Genomic DNA, 21,621 nt, shown 5'->3' on the forward strand with positions numbered 1-21,621 from the left:
ATCTATCTCATATTCATCTATCTCATATCTATCTATCTCATATTCATCTATCTCATATCTATCTATCTCATATTCATCTATCTCATATCTATCTATCTCATATCTATCTATCTCATATCTATCTATCTCATATCTATCTATCTCATATTCATCTATCTCATATCTATTTATCTCATATTCATCTATCTCATATCTATATATCTATCTATCTCATATTCATCTATCTCATATCTATCTATCTCATATCTATATATCTATCTATCTCATATTCATCTATCTCATATCTATCTATCTCATATTCATCTATCTCATATCTATCTATCTCATATTCATCTATCTCATATCTATCTCATATTCATCTATCTCATATCTATCTATCTCATATCTATCTATCTCATATCTATCTATCTCATATCTATCTATCTCATATCTATCTATCTATCTCATATCTATCTATCTCATATTCATCTATCTCATATCTATCTATCTCATCTATATCTCATATCTATATATCTATCTATCTCATATTCATCTATCTCACATCTATCTATCTCATATCTATCTATCTCATATCTATATATCTATCTATCTCATATTCATCTATCTCATATCTATCTATCTCATATTCATCTATCTCATATCTATCTATCTCATATCTATCTATCTCATATTCATCTATCTCATATCTATCTATCTCATATCTATCTATCTCATATTCATCTATCTCATATCTATCTATCTCATATTCATCTATCTCATATCTATCTATCTTATATTCATCTATCTCATATCTATCTATCTCATATCCATCTATCTCATATCCATCTATCTCATATCTATCTATCCCATATCTATCTATCCCATATCTATCTCATATCTATCTCATATATATCTATCTATCTCATATCTATCTATCTCATATCTACCTCATATCTATCTATCTATCTCATAACTATCTATCTCATCTCTATATATCTCATATCTATCTATCTCATATCTATCTCATATCTATCTCATATCTATCTATCTCATATCTATATATCTCATATCTATCTATCTCATATCTATCTATCTCATATCTATATCTATCTATCTATCATCTCATATCTATCTATCTATCATCTCATATCTATCTATCTATCATCTCATATCTATCTATCTATCATCTCATATCTATCTATCATCTCATATCTATCTATCTATCATCTCATATCTATCTATCTATCTATCATCTCATATCTATCTCATATCTATCTATCTCATATCTATCTCATCTCATATCTATCTATCTATCTATCTATCATCTCATATCTATCTATCTATCATCTCATATCTATCTATCTATCTCATATCTATCTATCTCATATCTATCTATCTCATATCTATCTATCTATCTATCTATCTCATATCTATCTATCTCATATATATCTATCTATCTCATATCTATCTTTCTCATATCTATCTATCTCATATCTATCTATCTACCGGGGGGAACACACTCTTACATTATATAAAGTAACACACCTATATAGGAGAGTACTCTCCTGTGTACATTCTATACAATACAGTGTGTACACTTAGAATGCGGTGAACAGGCATCCTGTAATATACAGTAAACACTATTATACGGGGAAATAATAATCGGTTATATGATGATATATCATACTTGGGGGAGCACACACTCCTCTTTATATTACACTTGGGGGAGCACACACTCCTCTTTATATTACACTTGGGGGAGCACACACTCCTCTTTATATCATACTTGGGGGAGCACACACTCCTCTTTATATTACACTTGGGGGAGCACACACTCCTCTTTATATTACACTTGGGGGAGCACACACTCCTCTTTATATTATACTTGGGGGAGCACACACTCCTCTTTATATTATACTTGGGGGAGCACACACTCCTCTTTATATTATACTTGGGGGAGCACACACTCCTCTTTATATTACACTTGGGGGAGCACACACTCCTCTTTATATCATACTTGGGGGAGCACACACTCCTCTTTATATTATACTTGGGGGAGCACACACTCCTCTTTATATTACACTTGGGGGAGCACACACTCCTCTTTATATTATACTTGGGGGAGCACACACTCCTCTTTATATTACACTTGGGGGAGCACACACTCCTCTTTATATTACACTTGGGGGAGCACACACTCCTCTTTATATTATACTTGGGGGAGCACACACTCCTCTTTATATTACACTTGGGGGAGCACACACTCCTCTTTATATCATACTTGGGGGAGCACACACTCCTCTTTATATTATACTTGGGGGAGCACACACTCCTCTTTATATTATACTTGGGGGAGCACACACTCCTCTTTATATCATACTTGGGGGAGCACACACTCCCCTTTATATTATACTTGGGGGAGCACACACTCCTCTTTATATTACACTTGGGGGAGCACACACTCCTCTTTATATTATACTTGGGGGAGCACACACTCCTCTTTATATCATACTTGGGGGAGCACACACTCCTCTTTATATTACACTTGGGGGAGCACACACTCCTCTTTATATTACACTTGGGGGAGCACACACTCCTCTTTATATTATACTTGGGGGAGCACACACTCCTCTTTATATTACACTTGGGGGAGCACACACTCCTCTTTATATTATACTTGGGGGAGCACACACTCCTCTTTATATTATACTTGGGGGAGCACACACTCCTCTTTATATTACACTTGGGGGAGCACACACTCCTCTTTATATTATACTTGGGGGAGCACACACTCCTCTTTATATTATACTTGGGGGAGCACACACTCCTCTTTATATTACACTTGGGGGAGCACACACTCCTCTTTATATTATACTTGGGGGAGCACACACTCCTCTTTATATTACACTTGGGGGAGCACACACTCCTCTTTATATTATACTTGGGGGAGCACACACTCCTCTTTATATTACACTTGGGGGAGCACACACTCCTCTTTATATTACACTTGGGGGAGCACACACTCCTCTTTATATTATACTCGGGGGAGCACACACTCCTCTTTATATTATACTCGGGGGAGCACACACTCCTCTTTATATTATACTTGGGGGAGCACACACTCCTTTATATTATACTTGGGGGAGCACACACTCCTCTTTATATCATACTTGGGGGAGCACACACTCCTCTTTATATTATACTTGGGGGAGCACACATTCCTCTTTATATTACACTTGGGGGAGCACACACTCCTCTTTATATTATACTTGGGGGAGCACACACTCCTCTTTATATTATACTTGGGGGAGCACACACTCCTCTTTATATTACACTTGGGGGAGCACACACTCCTCTTTATATTATACTTGGGGGAGCACACACTCCTTTATATTATACTTGGGGGAGCACACACTCCTCTTTATAATATACTTGGGGGAGCACACACTCCTCTTTATATCATACTTGGGGGAGCACACACTCCTCTTTATATTACACTTGGGGGAGCACACACTCCTCTTTATATTACACTTGGGGGAGCACACACTCCTCTTTATATTATACTTGGGGGAGCACACACTCCTTTATATTACACTTGGGGGAGCACACACTCCTCTTTATATCATACTTGGGGGAGCACACACTCCTCTTTATATTATACTTGGGGGAGCACACACTCCTCTTTATATTATACTTGGGGGAGCACACACTCCTCTTTATATTACACTTGGGGGAGCACACACTCCTCTTTATATTATACTTGGGGGAGCACACACTCCTCTTTATATTACACTTGGAGCACACACTCCTCTTTATATTACACTTGGGGGAGCACACACTCCTCTTTATATCATACTTGGGGGAGCACACACTCCTCTTTATATTACACTTGGGGGAGCACACACTCCTCTTTATATTACACTTGGGGGAGCACACACTCCTCTTTATATTACACTTGGGGGAGCACACACTCCTCTTTATATTATACTTGGGGGAGCACACACTCCTCTTTATATTACACTTGGGGGAGCACACACTCCTCTTTATATTATACTTGGGGGAGCACACACTCCTCTTTATATTATACTTGGGGGAGCACACACTCCTCTTTATATTACACTTGGGGGAGCACACACTCCTCTTTATATTATACTTGGGGGAGCACACACTCCTCTTTATATTACACTTGGGGGAGCACACACTCCTCTTTATATTATACTTGGGGGAGCACACACTCCTCTTTATATTACACTTGGGGGAGCACACACTCCTCTTTATATTATACTCGGGGGAGCACACACTCCTCTTTATATTATACTCGGGGGAGCACACACTCCTCTTTATATTATACTTGGGGGAGCATACATTCCTCTTTATATTACACTTGGGGGAGCACACACTCCTCTTTATATTATACTTGGGGGAGCACACACTCCTCTTTATATTATACTTGGGGGAGCACACACTCCTCTTTATATTACACTTGGGGGAGCACACACTCCTCTTTATATTATACTTGGGGGAGCACACACTCCTTTATATTATACTTGGGGGAGCACACACTCCTCTTTATAATATACTTGGGGGAGCACACACTCCTCTTTATATCATACTTGGGGGAGCACACACTCCTCTTTATATTATACTTGGGGGAGCACACACTCCTCTTTATATCATACTTGGGGGAGCACACACTCCTCTTTATATTATACTTGGGGAGCACACACTCCTCTTTATATTATACTTGGGGGAGCACACACTCCTCTTTATATTATACTTGGGGGAGCACACACTCCTTTATATCATACTTGGGGGAGCACACACTCCTCTTTATATTATACTTGGGGGAGCACACACTCCTCTTTATATTATACTTGGGGGAGCACACACTCCTCTTTATATCATACTTGGGGGAGCACACACTCCTCTTTATATTACACTTGGGGGAGCAAACACTCCTCTTTATATTATACTTGGGGGAGCACACACTCCTCTTCATATTATACTTGGAGCACACACTCCTCTTTATATTATACTTGGGGGAGCACACACTCCTCTTTATATCATACTTGGGGGAGCACACACTCCTCTTTATATTATACTTGGGGGAGCACACACTCCTCTTTATATCATACTTGGGGGAGCACACACTCCTCTTTATATTATACTTGGGGGAGCACACACTCCTCTTTATATTATACTTGGGGGAGCACACACTCCTCTTTATATTATACTTGGGGGAGCACACACTCCTCTTTATATCATACTTGGGGGAGCACACACTCCTCTTTATATTATACTTGGGGGAGTACACACTCCCCTTTATATTATACTTGGGGGAGCACACACTCCTCTTTATATCATACTTGGGGGAGCACACACTCCTCTTTATATTATACTTGGGGGAGCACACACTCCTCTTTATATTATACTTGGGGGAGCACACACTCCTCTTTATATTATACTTGGGGGAGCACACACTACTCTTTATATTACACTTGGGGGACCACACACTCCTCTTTATATTATACTTGGGGGAGCACACACTCCTCTTTATATTATACTTGGGGGAGCACACACTCCTCTTTATATCATACTTGGGGGAGCACACACTCCCCTTTATATTATACTTGGGGGAGCACGCACTCCTCTTTGATATCATACTTGGGGGAGCACACACTCCTCTTTGATATCATACTTGGGGGAGCACACACTCCTCTTTGATATCATACTTGGGGGAGCACACACTCCTCTTTATATTATACTTGGGGGAGCACACACTCCTCTTTATATCATACTTGGGGGAGCACACACTCCTCTTTGATATCATACTTGGGGGAGCATGCACTCCTCTTTATATTACACTTGGGGGAGCACACACTCCTCTTTGATATTATACTTGGGGGAGCACACACTCCTCTTTGATATCATACTTGGGGGAGCACACACTCCTCTTTGATATCATACTTGGGGGAGCACACACTCCTCTTTGATATCATACTTGGGGGAGCATGCACTCCTCTTTATATTACACTTGGGGGAGCACACACTCCTCTTTGATATTATACTTGGGGGAGCACACACTCCTCTTTGATATCATACTTGGGGGAGCACACACTCCTCTTTGATATCATACTTGGGGGAGCACACACACTCCTCTGATATCATACTTGGGGGAGCACACACTCCTCTTTGATATTATACTTGGGGGAGCACACACTCCTCTTTGATATCATACGTGGGGGAGCACACACTCCTCTTTATATCATACTTGGGGGAGCACACACTCCTCTTTGATATTATACTTGGGGGAGCACACACTCCTCTTTATATTACACTTGGGGGAGCACACACTCCTCTTTGATATCATACTTGGGGGAGCACACACACTCCTCTGATATCATACTTGGGGGAGCACACACTCCTCTTTGATATCATACTCGGGGGAGCACACACTCCTCTTTGATATCATACTTGGGGGATCACACACTCCTCTTTATATCATACTTGGGGGAGCACACACTCCTCTTTATATCATACTTGGGGGAGCACACACTCCCCTTTATATTATACTTGGGGGAGCACACACTCCTCTTTGATATCATACTTGGGGGAGCACGCACTCCTCTTTGATATCATACTTGGGGGAGCACACACTCCTCTTTGATATCATACTTGGGGGAGCACACACTCCTCTTTGATATCATACTTGGGGGAGCACACATGTCTTACACCCACAGGGCACATGCCTGCAGGTATAGTGTGGCCCCTGCGCTCACCTGAGGGGACCGAGCTGCGGTCACAATGTCCGTCCTTCAGTAGTCGGTCCCGGATCTCCCAGCTGAACATCCCTGGGTTCTCCCTCTTGTATTCCTCGATCTTCTTCTCAACATCGGGAGTGGCCACCTGCTTTAATGGTCAATACATGGGGGGCAGCATGTCAGTATGGCCGAGCACAGTCTTCATAAGTCACATGTATGTAATGTATATGTCATTATAGACGAGCACTGTCTTCATATGTCACATATATGTAATGTTTATGTCAGTATGGCCGAGCACAGTCTTCATATGTCACTTGTTTTAATGTACATGTCGTTGTAGCCGAGCACAGTCTTCATATGTCACATGTATGTAATGTATATGTCATTATGGCCGAGCACAGTCTTCATATGTCACATGTATGTAATGTATATGTCATTATGGCCGAGCACAGTCTTCATAAGTCACATGTATGTAATGTATATGTCATTATAGACGAGCACAGTCTTCATATGTCACATCTATGTAATGTATATGTCATTATGGCCGAGCACAGTCTTCATATGTCACATCTATGTAATGTATATGTCATTATGGCCGAGCACAGTCTTCATATGTCACATGTATGTAATGTATATGTCATTATGGCCGAGCACAGTCTTCATATGTCACATGTATGTAATGTATATGTCATTATGGCCGAGCACAGTCTTCATATGTCACATGTATGTAATGTATATGTCATTATGGCCGAGCACAGTCTTCATAAGTCACATGTATGTAATGTATATGTCATTATAGACGAGCACAGTCTTCATATGTCACATGTATGTAATGTATATGTCATTATGGCCGATCACAGTCTTCATATGTCACATGTATGTAATGTATATGTCATTATGGCCGAGCACAGTCTTCATATGTCACTTGTATTTAATGTATATGTCATTATAGCCAGGCACAGTCTTCATATGTCACATGTATGTAATGTATATGTCAGTATGGCCGAGCACAGTCTTCATGTGTCACATGTATGTAATGTATATGTCAGTATGGCCGAGCACAGTCTTCATGTGTCACATGTATGTAATGTATATGTCATTCTAGCCGAGCACAGTCTTCATATGTCACATGTATGTAACGTATATGTCATTGTAGCCGGGCACAGTCTTCATATGTCACATGTATGTAATGTATATTCATTATGGCCGAGCACAGTCTTCATATGTCACATGTATGTAATGTATATGTCATTATAGCCGAGCACAGTCTTCATATGTCACATGTATGTAATGTATATGTCATTATAGCCGAGCACAGTCTTCATATGTCAAATGTATGTAATGTACATGTCATTGTAGCCGGGCACAGTCGTCATATTTCACATGTGTGTAATGTATATGTAATTATGGCCGAGTACAGTCTTTATATGTCACATGTATATAATGTATATGTCATTATGGCCGAGCACAGTCTTCATGTGTCACATGTGTGTAATGTATATGTCAATATGGCCGAGCACAGTCTTCATATGTCACATGTATGTAATGTATATGTAATTATGGCCGAGTACAGTCTTCATATGTCACATGTATGTAATGTATATGTCATTATAGCCGAGCACAGTCTTCATATGTCACATGTATGTAATGTATATGTCATTACGGCCGAGTACAGTCTTCATATGTCACATGTATGTAATGTATATGTCATTATAGCCGAGCACAGTCTTCATATGTCACATGTATGTAATGTATATGTAATTATGGCCGAGCAAAGTCTTCATATGTCACATTTATGTAATGTATATGTCAGTATGGCCGAGCACAGTCTTCATATGTCACTTGTATGTAATGTATATGTAATTATGGCCGAGCACAGTCTTCATATATCACATGTATGTAATGTATATGTCATTATGGCCGAGCACAGTCTTCATATGTCACTTGTATGTAATGTATATGTAATTATGTCCGAGCACAGTCTTCATATGTCACATGTATGTAATGTATATGTCAGTATGGCCGAGTACAGTCTTCCAGTCTTCATGTGTCACATGTATGTAATGTATATGTCATTATGACCGAGCAGAGTCTTCATATATCACATGCATGTAATGTGTATGTCAGTATGGCCGAGTACAGTCTTCCAGTCTTCATGTATCACATGTATGTAATGTAAATGTCAGTATGGCTGAGCACAGTCTTAATATATCACATGTATGTAATGTATATGTCAGTATGGCCGAGCACAGTCTTTATATGTCACATGTATGAAATGTATATGTCATTATAGCCGAGTACAGTCTTCATGTGTCACATGTATGTAATGTATATGTCAGTATGGCCAAGTACAGTCTTCATATGTCACATGTATGTAATGTATATGTCATTATGGCAGAGTACAGTCTTCATATGTCACATATATGTAATGTACATGTCATTATGGCCGAGTACAGTCTTCATGTGTCACATATAAAGACTGTACTCAGCCATAATGACATATACATTACATACATAGTTACGTACTAACTATGTAACTATGTATGTAATGTATATGTCATTATGGCCGAGTACAGTCTTCATGTGTCACATGTATGTAATGTATATGTCAGTATGGCCGAGCACAGTCTTCATATGTCACATGTATGTAATGTATATGTCAGTATGGCCGAGCACAGTCTTCATATGTCACATGTATGTAATGTATATGTCATTATGGCCGAGCACAGTCTTCATATGTCACATGTATGTAATGTATATGTCATTATAGCCGAGCACAGTCTTCATATGTCACATGTATGTAATGTATATGTAATTATGGCCGAGTACAGTCTTCATATGTCACATGTATGTAATGTATATGTAATTATGGCCGAGCAAAGTCTTCATATGTCACATTTATGTAATGTATATGTCAGTATGGCCGAGCACAGTCTTCATATGTCACTTGTATGTAATGTATATGTAATTATGGCCGAGCACAGTCTTCATATATCACATGTATGTAATGTATATGTCATTATGGCCGAGCACAGTCTTCATATGTCACTTGTATGTAATGTATATGTAATTATGTCCGAGCACAGTCTTCATATGTCACATGTATGTAATGTATATGTCAGTATGGCCGAGTACAGTCTTCCAGTCTTTATGTGTCACATGTATGTAATGTATATGTCATTATGACCGAGCAGAGTCTTCATATATCACATGATTGTAATGTGTATGTCAGTATGGCCGAGTACAGTCTTCCAGTCTTCATGTATCACATGTATGTAATGTAAATGTCAGTATGGCTGAGCACAGTCTTAATATATCACATGTATGTAATGTATATGTCAGTATGGCCGAGCACAGTCTTTATATGTCACATGTATGAAATGTATATGTCATTATAGCCAAGTACAGTCTTCATGTGTCACATGTATGTAATGTATATGTCATTATGGCCGAGTACAGTCTTCATGTGTCACATATAAAGACTGTACTCAGCCATAATGACATATACATTACATACATAGTTACGTACTAACTATGTAACTATGTATGTAATGTATATGTCATTATGGCCGAGTACAGTCTTCATGTGTCACATGTATGTAATGTATATGTCAGTATGGCCGAGCACAGTCTTCATATGTCACATGTATGTAATGTAGATGTCAGTATGGCCGAGCACAGTCTTCATATGTCACATGTATGTAATGTATATGTCATTATGGCCGAGCACAGTATTCATATGTCACATGTATGTAATGTATATGTCATTATAGACGAGCACAGTCTTCATATGTCACATGTATGTAATGTATATGTCATTATAGCCGAGTACAGTCTTCATATGTCACATGTATGTAATGTATATGTCATTATGGCCGAGTACAGTCTTTATGTGTCACATGTATGTAATGTATATGTCATTACGGCCGAGTACAGTCTTTATGTGTCACATGTATGTAATGTATATGTCAGTATGGCTCTATGTATTTACTAAACTATATGGTACGTATATATGGTATGATTTTTTTGTATATACTTTGTATTAGTAAACTCTATGATTTATGATATGATTTTTTTAAGTATACGATGTATTATATGATTTATATGTAGTTACTATATCTCAGTAAACTATATGTTTTCTTTGTGGTTATTAGGTATAAGTAAACTTTATGATGTTTCATTGTGGCTGACTTATGGCACAAATAGTCGCTTCCCTTTGGGACACTCACCCTGGGCTTGCTGCCCCCGATGGCCCCGGGCCGGATGGAGCCAGTCTCCTGGTATCTGCATAGGATTTTGGACACACATCCATGGGAGACCCGGAGCTGCCTGGAGATGACACATGGTCGGATGCCATGATGGGCCATCTCTACTATCTTGTGTCTGATGTGGTTGGGCAGGGGTCTGCCATTGATGAAGACTCCCCCGAGCTGGTTCACTCGACCTTGGCCCAGAGGAGTAGAGACTGGGGGAGAGAAGAAAACAAAATAATCACATCCTATGCAGTGTACCTGTGATAACTATATATATCTACTACACATCCTATACAGTGTACATGTGATAACTATATATATCTACTACACATCCTATACAGTGTACCTGTGATAACTATATATATCTACTACACATCCTATACAGTGTACATGTGATAACTATATATATCTACTATACATCCTATACAGTGTACATGTGATAACTATATATATCTACTATACATCCTATACAGTGTACATGTGATAACTATATATATCTACTACACATCCTATACAGTGTACCTGTGATAACTATATATATCTACTACACATCCTATACAGTGTACATGTGATAACTATATATATCTACTACACATCCTATACAGTGTACCTGTGATAACTATATATATCTACTACACATCCTATACAGTGTACATGTGATAACTATATATATCTACTATACATCCTATACAGTGTACATGTGATAACTATATATATCTACTATACATCCTATACAGTGTACCTGTGATAACTATATATATCTACTACACATCCTATACAGTGTACCTGTGATAACTATACATATCTACTACACATCCTATACAGTGTACATGTGATAACTATATATATCTACTACACATCCTATACAGTGTACATGTGATAACTATATATATCTACTATACATCCTATACAGTGTACCTGTGATAACTATATATATCTACTATACATCCTATACAGTGTACATGTGATAACTATATATATCTACTATACATCCTATACAGTGTACCTGTGATAACTATATATATCTACTACACATCCTATACAGTGTACATGTGATAACTATATATATCTACTACACATCCTATACAGTGTACATGTGATAACTATATATATCTACTACACATCCTATACAGTGTACCTGTGATAACTATACATATCTACTACACATCCTATACAGTGTACATGTGATAACTATATATATCTACTACACATCCTATACAGTGTACATGTGATAACTATATATATCTACTACACATCCTATACAGTGTACCTGTGATAACTATACATATCTACTACACATCCTATACAGTGTACATGTGATAACTATACATATCTACTACACATCCTATACAGTGTACATGTGATAACTATATATATCTACTACACATCCTATACAGTGTACATGTGATAACTATATATATCTACTACACATCCTATACAGTGTACATGTGATAACTATATATATCTACTACACATCCTATACAGTGTACATGTGATAACTATATATATCTACTACACATCCTATACAGTGTACCTGTGATAACTATATATATCCACTATACATCCTATACAGTGTACATGTGATAACTATACATATCTACTATACATCCTATACAGTGTACATGTGATAACTATACATATCTACTATACATCCTATACAGTGTACATGTGATAACTATATATATCTACTATACATCCTATACAGTGTACATGTGATAACTATATATATCTACTATACATCCTATACAGTGTACCTGTGATAACTATACATATCTACTACACATCCTATACAGTGTACCTGTGATAACTATACATATCTACTATACATCCTATACAGTACACCTGTGATAACTATATATATCCACTATACATCCTATACAGTACACCTGTGATAACTATACATATCTACTACACATCCTATACAGTGTACCTGTGATAACTATACATATCTACTACACATCCTATACAGTGTACATGTGATAACTATATATATCTACTATACATCCTATACAGTGTACATGTGATAACTATACATATCCACTATACATCCTATACAGTGTACCTGTGATAACTATACATATCTACTATACATCCTATACAGTGTACATGTGATAACTATACATATCTACTATACATCCTATACAGTGTACATGTGATAACTATATATATCTACTATACATCCTATACAGTGTACATGTGATAACTATATATATCTACTATACATCCTATACAGTGTACCTGTGATAACTATACATATCTACTACACATCCTATACAGTACACCTGTGATAACTATACATATCTACTATACATCCTATACAGTACACCTGTGATAACTATATATATCCACTATACATCCTATACAGTACACCTGTGATAACTATACATATCTACTACACATCCTATACAGTGTACCTGTGATAACTATATATATCTACTACACATCCTATACAGTGTACCTGTGATAACTATATATATCTACTACACATCCTATACAGTGTACATGTGATAACTATATATATCTACTACACATCCTATACAGTGTACCTGTGATAACTATATATATCTACTATACATCCTATACAGTGTACCTGTGATAACTATACATATCTACTACACATCCTATACAGTGTACATGTGATAACTATATATATCTACTATACATCCTATACAGTGTACATGTGATAACTATACATATCCACTATACATCCTATACAGTGTACCTGTGATAACTATATATATCCACTATACATCCTATACAGTGTACATGTGATAACTATATATATCTACTACACATCCTATACAGTGTACATGTGATAACTATATATATCTACTATACATCCTATATAGTGTACCTGTGATAACTATATATATCTACTACACATCCTATACAGTGTACCTGTGATAACTATACATATCCACTACACATCCTATACAGTGTACATGTGATAACTATATATATCTACTATACATCCTATACAGTACACCTGTGATAACTATACATATCTACTACACATCCTATACAGTGTACCTGTGATAACTATACATATCTACTACACATCCTATACAGTGTACATGTGATAACTATATATATCTACTATACATCCTATACAGTGTACATGTGATAACTATACATATCCACTATACATCCTATACAGTGTACCTGTGATAACTATATATATCCACTATACATCCTATACAGTGTACATGTGATAACTATATATATCTACTACACATCCTATACAGTGTACATGTGATAACTATATATATCTACTATACATCCTATATAGTGTACCTGTGATAACTATACATATCTACTACACATCCTATACAGTGTACCTGTGATAACTATACATATCCACTACACATCCTATACAGTGTACATGTGATAACTATATATATCTACTACACATCCTATATAGTGTACATGTGATAACTATATATATCTACTACACATCCTATACAGTGTACATGTGATAACTATATATATCTACTACACATCCTATACAGTGTACATGTGATAACTATATATATCTACTACACATCCTATACAGTGTAAATGTGATAACTATACATATCCACTACACATCCTATACAGTGTACATGTGATAACTATATATATCTACTACACATCCTATACAGTGTACATGTGATAACTATATATATCTACTACACATCCTATACAGTGTACCTGTGATAACTATATATATCTCTACTACACATCCTATACAGTGTACATGTGATAACTATACATATCTACTACACATCCTATACAGTGTACATGTGATAACTATATATATCTACTACACATCCTATACAGTGTACATGTGATAACTATATATATCTACTATACATCCTATACAGTGTACCTGTGATAACTATATATATCTACTATACATCCTATACAGTGTACCTGTGATAACTATATATATCTACTACACATCCTATACAGTGTACCTGTGATAACTATACATATCTACTATACATCCTATACAGTGTACATGTGATAACTATATATATCTACTACACATCCTATACAGTGTACCTGTGATAACTATATATATCTACTACACATCCTATACAGTGTACATGTGATAACTATATATATCTACTATACATCCTATACAGTGTACATGTGATAACTATATATATCTACTATACATCCTATACAGTGTACCTGTGATAACTATATATATCTACTATACATCCTATACAGTGTACCTGTGATAACTATACATATCTACTATACATCCTATACAGTGTACATGTGATAACTATATATATCTACTACACATCCTATACAGTGTACCTGTGATAACTATATATATCCACTATACATCCTATACAGTGTACATGTGATAACTATATATATCTACTACACATCCTATACAGTGTACCTGTGATAACTATATATATCTACTACACATCCTATACAGTGTACCTGTGATAACTATATATATCTACTACACATCCTATACAGTGTACATGTGATAACTATACATATCTACTATACATCCTATACAGTGTACATGTGATAACTATATATATCTACTACACATCCTATACAGTGTACATGTGATAACTATATATATCTACTATACATCCTATATAGTGTACCTGTGATAACTATATATATCTACTACACATCCTATACAGTGTACCTGTGATAACTATACATATCTACTACACATCCTATACAGTGTACATGTGATAACTATATATATCTACTATACATCCTATACAGTGTACCTGTGATAACTATATATATCTACTATACATCCTATACAGTGTACCTGTGATAACTATACATATCCACTATACATCCTATACAGTGTACATGTGATAACTATATATATCTACTACACATCCTATACAGTGTACATGTGATAACTATATATATCTACTATACATCCTATACAGTGTACCTGTGATAACTATACATATCTACTACACATCCTATACAGTGTACCTGTGATAACTATATATATCTACTATACATCCTATACAGTACACCTGTGATAACTATATATATCTACTACACATCCTATACAGTGTACATGTGATAACTATATATATCTACTACACATCCTATACAGTGTACATGTGATAACTATATATATCTACTATACATCCTATACAGTGTACATGTGATAACTATATATATCTACTACACATCCTATATAGTGTACATGTGATCACTATACATATCCACTATACATCCTATACAATGTACCTGTGATAACTATATATATCTACTACACATCCTATACAGTGTACATGTGATAACTATACATATCCACTATACATCCTATACAGTGTACCTGTGATAACTATACATATCTACTATACATCCTATACAATGTACCTGTGATAACTATATATATCTACTATACATCCTATACAGTGTACCTGTGATAACTATATATATCTACTACACATCCTATACAGTGTACCTGTGATAACTATACATATCCACTATACATCCTATACAGTGTACCTGTGATAACTATATATATCTACTACACATCCTATACAGTGTACCTGTGATAACTATATATATCTACTACACATCCTATACAGTATACATGTGATAACTATATATATCTACTACACATCCTATACAGTGTACCTGTGATCACTATACATATCCACTATACATCCTATACAGTGTACCTGTGATAACTATATATATCTACTACACATCCTATACAGTGTACATGTGATAACTATATATATCTACTACACATCCTATACAGTGTACATGTGATAACTATATATATCTACTACACATCCTATACAGTACACCTGTGATAACTATATATATCTACTACACATCCTATACAGTGTACCTGTGATAACTATATATATCTACTACACATCCTATACAGTGTACATGTGATAACTATATATATCTACTACACATCCTATACAGTGTACATGTGATAACTATATATATCTACTACACATCCTATACAGTGTACCTGTGATAACTATATATATCTACTACACATCCTATACAGTGTACATGTGATAACTATATATATCTACTATACATCCTATACAGTGTACCTGTGATAACTATATATATCCACTATACATCCTATACAGTGTACATGTGATAACTATATATATCTACTACACATCCTATACAGTGTACATGTGATAACTATATATATCTACTACACATCCTATACAGTGTACCTGTGATAACTATATATATCTACTACACATCCTATACAGTGTACCTGTGATAACTATATATATCTACTACACATCCTATACAGTGTACCTGTGATAACTATACATATCTACTACACATCCTATACAGTGTACATGTGATAACTATATATATCTACTATACATCCTATACAGTGTACCTGTGATAACTATATATATCTACTATACATCCTATACAGTGTACCTGTGATAACTATATATATCTACTACACATCCTATACAGTGTACATGTGATAACTATATATATCCACTATACATCCTATACAGTACACCTGTGATAACTATATATATCTACTACACATCCTATACAGTGTACATGTGATAACTATATATATCCACTATACATCCTATACAGTACACCTGTGATAACTATATATATCTACTACACATCCTATACAGTGTACATGTGATAACTATATATATCTACTACACATCCTATACAGTACACCTGTGATAACTATATATATCCACTATACATCCTATACAGTGTACATGTGATAACTATATATATCCACTATACATCCTATACAGTACACCTGTGATAACTATATATATCTACTACACATCCTATACAGTGTACATGTGATAACTATATATATCTACTACACATCCTATACAGTACACCTGTGATAACTATATATATCCACTATACATCCTATACAGTGTACATGTGATAACTATATATATCTACTACACATCCTATACAGTGTACCTGTGATAACTATATATATCCACTATACATCCTATACAGTGTACCTGTGATAACTATATATATCTACTATACATCCTATACAGTGTACCTGTGATAACTATATATATCTACTATACATCCTATACAGTGTACCTGTGATAACTATATATATCTACTATACATCCTATACAGTGTACCTGTGATAACTATATATATCTACTATACATCCTATACAGTGTACCTGTGATAACTATACATATCCACTATACATCCTATACAGTGTACCTGTGATAACTATATATATCTACTACACATCCTATACAGTGTACATGTGATAACTATATATATCTACTATACATCCTATACAGTGTACATGTGATAACTATATATATCTACTACACATCCTATACAGTGTACCTGTGATAACTATATATATCTACTATACATCCTATACAGTGTACCTGTGATAACTATATATATCTACTACACATCCTATACAGTGTACATGTGATAACTATACATATCTACTACACATCCTATACAGTGTACATGTGATAACTATATATATCCACTATACATCCTATACAGTGTACCTGTGATAACTATATATATCTACTACACATCCTATACAGTATACCTGTGATAACTATATATATCTACTATACATCCTATACAGTGTACATGTGATAACTATACATATCCACTATACATCCTATACAGTGTACCTGTGATAACTATATATATCTACTACACATCCTATACAGTGTACATGTGATAACTATATATATCTACTATACATCCTATACAGTGTACCTGTGATAACTATACATATCCACTATACATCCTATACAGTGTACATGTGATAACTATACATATCCACTATACATCCTATACAGTGTACCTGTGATCACTATATATATCCACTATACATCATATACAGTGTACCTGTGATAACTATACATATCTACTATACATCCTATACAGTGTACATGTGATAACTATATATATCTACTACACATCCTATACAGTGTACATGTGATAACTATATATATCTACTACACATCCTATATAGTGTACATGTGATAACTATATATATCTACTACACATCCTATACAGTGTACATGTGATAACTATATATATCTACTACACATCCTATATAGTGTACATGTGATAACTATATATATCTACTACACATCCTATACAGTGTACATGTGATAACTATATATATCTACTATACATCCTATACAGTGTACCTGTGATAACTATATATATCTACTATACATCCTATACAGTGTACCTGTGATCACTATACATATCCACTATACATCCTATACAGTGTACATGTGATAACTATACATATCTACTATACATCCTATACAGTGTACATGTGATAACTATATATATCTACTATACATCCTATACAGTGTACCTGTGATAACTATATATATCTACTATACATCCTATACAGTGTACCTGTGATCACTATACATATCCACTACACATCCTATACAGTGTACATGTGATAACTATATATATCTACTACACATCCTATACAGTGTACCTGTGATAACTATATATATCTACTACACATCCTATACAGTGTACCTGTGATAACTATATATATCTACTACACATCCTATACAGTGTACCTGTGATAACTATATATATCTACTATACATCCTATACAGTGTACCTGTGATAACTATACATATCCACTATACATCCTATACAGTGTACCTGTGATAACTATACATATCCACTACACATCCTATACAGTGTACCTGTGATAACTATATATATCTACTACACATCCTATACAGTGTACCTGTGATAACTATATATATCTACTACACATCCTATACAGTGTACCTGTGATAACTATATATATCTACTATACATCCTATACAGTGTACCTGTGATCACTATACATATCCACTATACATCCTATACAGTGTACCTGTGATAACTATACATATCTACTACACATCCTATACAGTGTACATGTGATAACTATACATATCCACTATACATCCTATACAGTGTACCTGTGATAACTATATATATCTACTACACATCCTATACAGTGTACCTGTGATAACTATATATATCTACTATACATCCTATACAGTGTACCTGTGATCACTATACATATGTACTATACATCCTATACAGTGTACCTGTGATAACTATATATATCTACTACACATCCTATACAGTACACCTGTGATCACTATACATATCCACTATACATCCTATACAGTACACCTGTGATAACTATATATATCTACTACACATCCTATACAGTGTACCTGTGATAACTATATATATCTACTATACATCCTATACAGTGTACCTGTGATAACTATACATATCCACTATACATCCTATTCAGTTCACCGGTGATCACTATACATATCCACTATACATCCTATACAGTATACATGTGATAACTATACATATCCACTATACATACTATATAGTGTACCTGTGATAACTATATATATCCACTATACATCCTATACAGTGTACCTGTGATAACTATATATATCTACTACACATCCTATACAGTGTACCTGTGATAACTATATATATCCACTATACATCCTATACAGTGTACCTGTGATAACTATACATATCTACTATACATCCTATACAGTGTACCTGTGATAACTATATATATCCACTATACATCCTATACAGTATACATGTGATAACTATACATATCCACTACACATCCTATACAGTACACCTGTGATAACTATACATATCTACTATACATCCTATACAGTACACCTGTGATAACTATATATATCCACTATACATCCTATACAGTGTACCTGTGATAACTATACATATCTACTATACATCCTATACAGTGTACCTGTGATAACTATATATATCCACTATACATCCTATACAGTATACATGTGATAACTATACATATCCACTACACATCCTATACAGTACACCTGTGATAACTATACATATCTACTATACATCCTATACAGTACACCTGTGATAACTATACATATCTACTATACATCCTATACAATGTACCTGTGATAACTATATATATCCACTATACATCCTATACAGTGTACCTGTGATAACTATATATATCCACTATACATCCTATACAGTGTACATGTGATAACTATATATATCCACTATACATCCTATACAGTGTACATGTGATAACTATATATATCCACTATACATCCTATACAGTGTACATGTGATAACTATATATATCCACTACACATCCTATACAGTGTACCTGTGATAACTATACATATCCACTACACATCCTATACAGTGTACCTGTGATAACTATACATATCTACTATACATCCTATACAGTGTACCTGTGATAACTATACATATCTACTACACATCCTATACAGTGTACCTGTGATAACTATATATATCTACTACACATCCTATACAGTGTACATGTGATAACTATATATATCTACTACACATCCTATACAGTGTACCTGTGATCACTATACATATCTACTACACATCCTATACAGTGTACATGTGATAACTATATATATCTACTACACATCCTATACAGTGTACCTGTGATAACTATATATATCTACTATACATCCTATACAGTGTACATGTGATAACTATATATATCTACTATACATCCTATACAGTGTACCTGTGATAACTATATATATCTACTATAC

The 21,621-nt window shown here is 35.2% G+C and overlaps 1 protein-coding gene and 1 long non-coding RNA gene across 13 annotated transcripts in view; one reads left to right on the top strand and one right to left on the bottom strand.

The window, feature by feature from the left end:
- Nucleotides 1-21,621, top strand: part of LOC130294460 (uncharacterized) — a 189,308-nt gene that overhangs the window by 143,808 nt on the left and 23,879 nt on the right. The window contains exon 4 of one of the 3 annotated variants that reach the window (XR_008848500.1): nt 10,895-10,987. The exons of the other annotated variants lie outside the window; for them this stretch is intronic. This is a non-coding gene — a long non-coding RNA (uncharacterized LOC130294460). Of the gene's footprint in view, nt 1-10,894; nt 10,988-21,621 lie in introns of those variants that run through there. 3 annotated transcript variants of the gene reach the window in all.
- The window catches only part of PAX7 (paired box 7), a 169,657-nt gene that overhangs the window by 129,556 nt on the left and 18,480 nt on the right, over nt 1-21,621 (bottom strand). For 7 of the 10 annotated variants that reach the window (XM_056544286.1, XM_056544283.1, XM_056544282.1 and 4 more), the window contains exons 2-3: nt 10,970-11,205; nt 6,759-6,888 (exon numbers count right to left, since the gene is read on the bottom strand). In XM_056544286.1, coding sequence (XP_056400261.1) covers nt 6,759-6,888; nt 10,970-11,205 — 366 coding nt within the window. The remainder of the gene's footprint in view (nt 1-6,758; nt 6,889-10,969; nt 11,206-21,621) is intronic. The other 3 variants (XM_056544285.1, XM_056544287.1, XM_056544281.1) reach the window with 1 other exon arrangement.

The sequence above is a fragment of the Hyla sarda genome, chromosome 10 (assembly GCF_029499605.1).
Source record: "Hyla sarda isolate aHylSar1 chromosome 10, aHylSar1.hap1, whole genome shotgun sequence".
Taxonomy (NCBI): Eukaryota; Metazoa; Chordata; class Amphibia; order Anura; family Hylidae; genus Hyla; species Hyla sarda.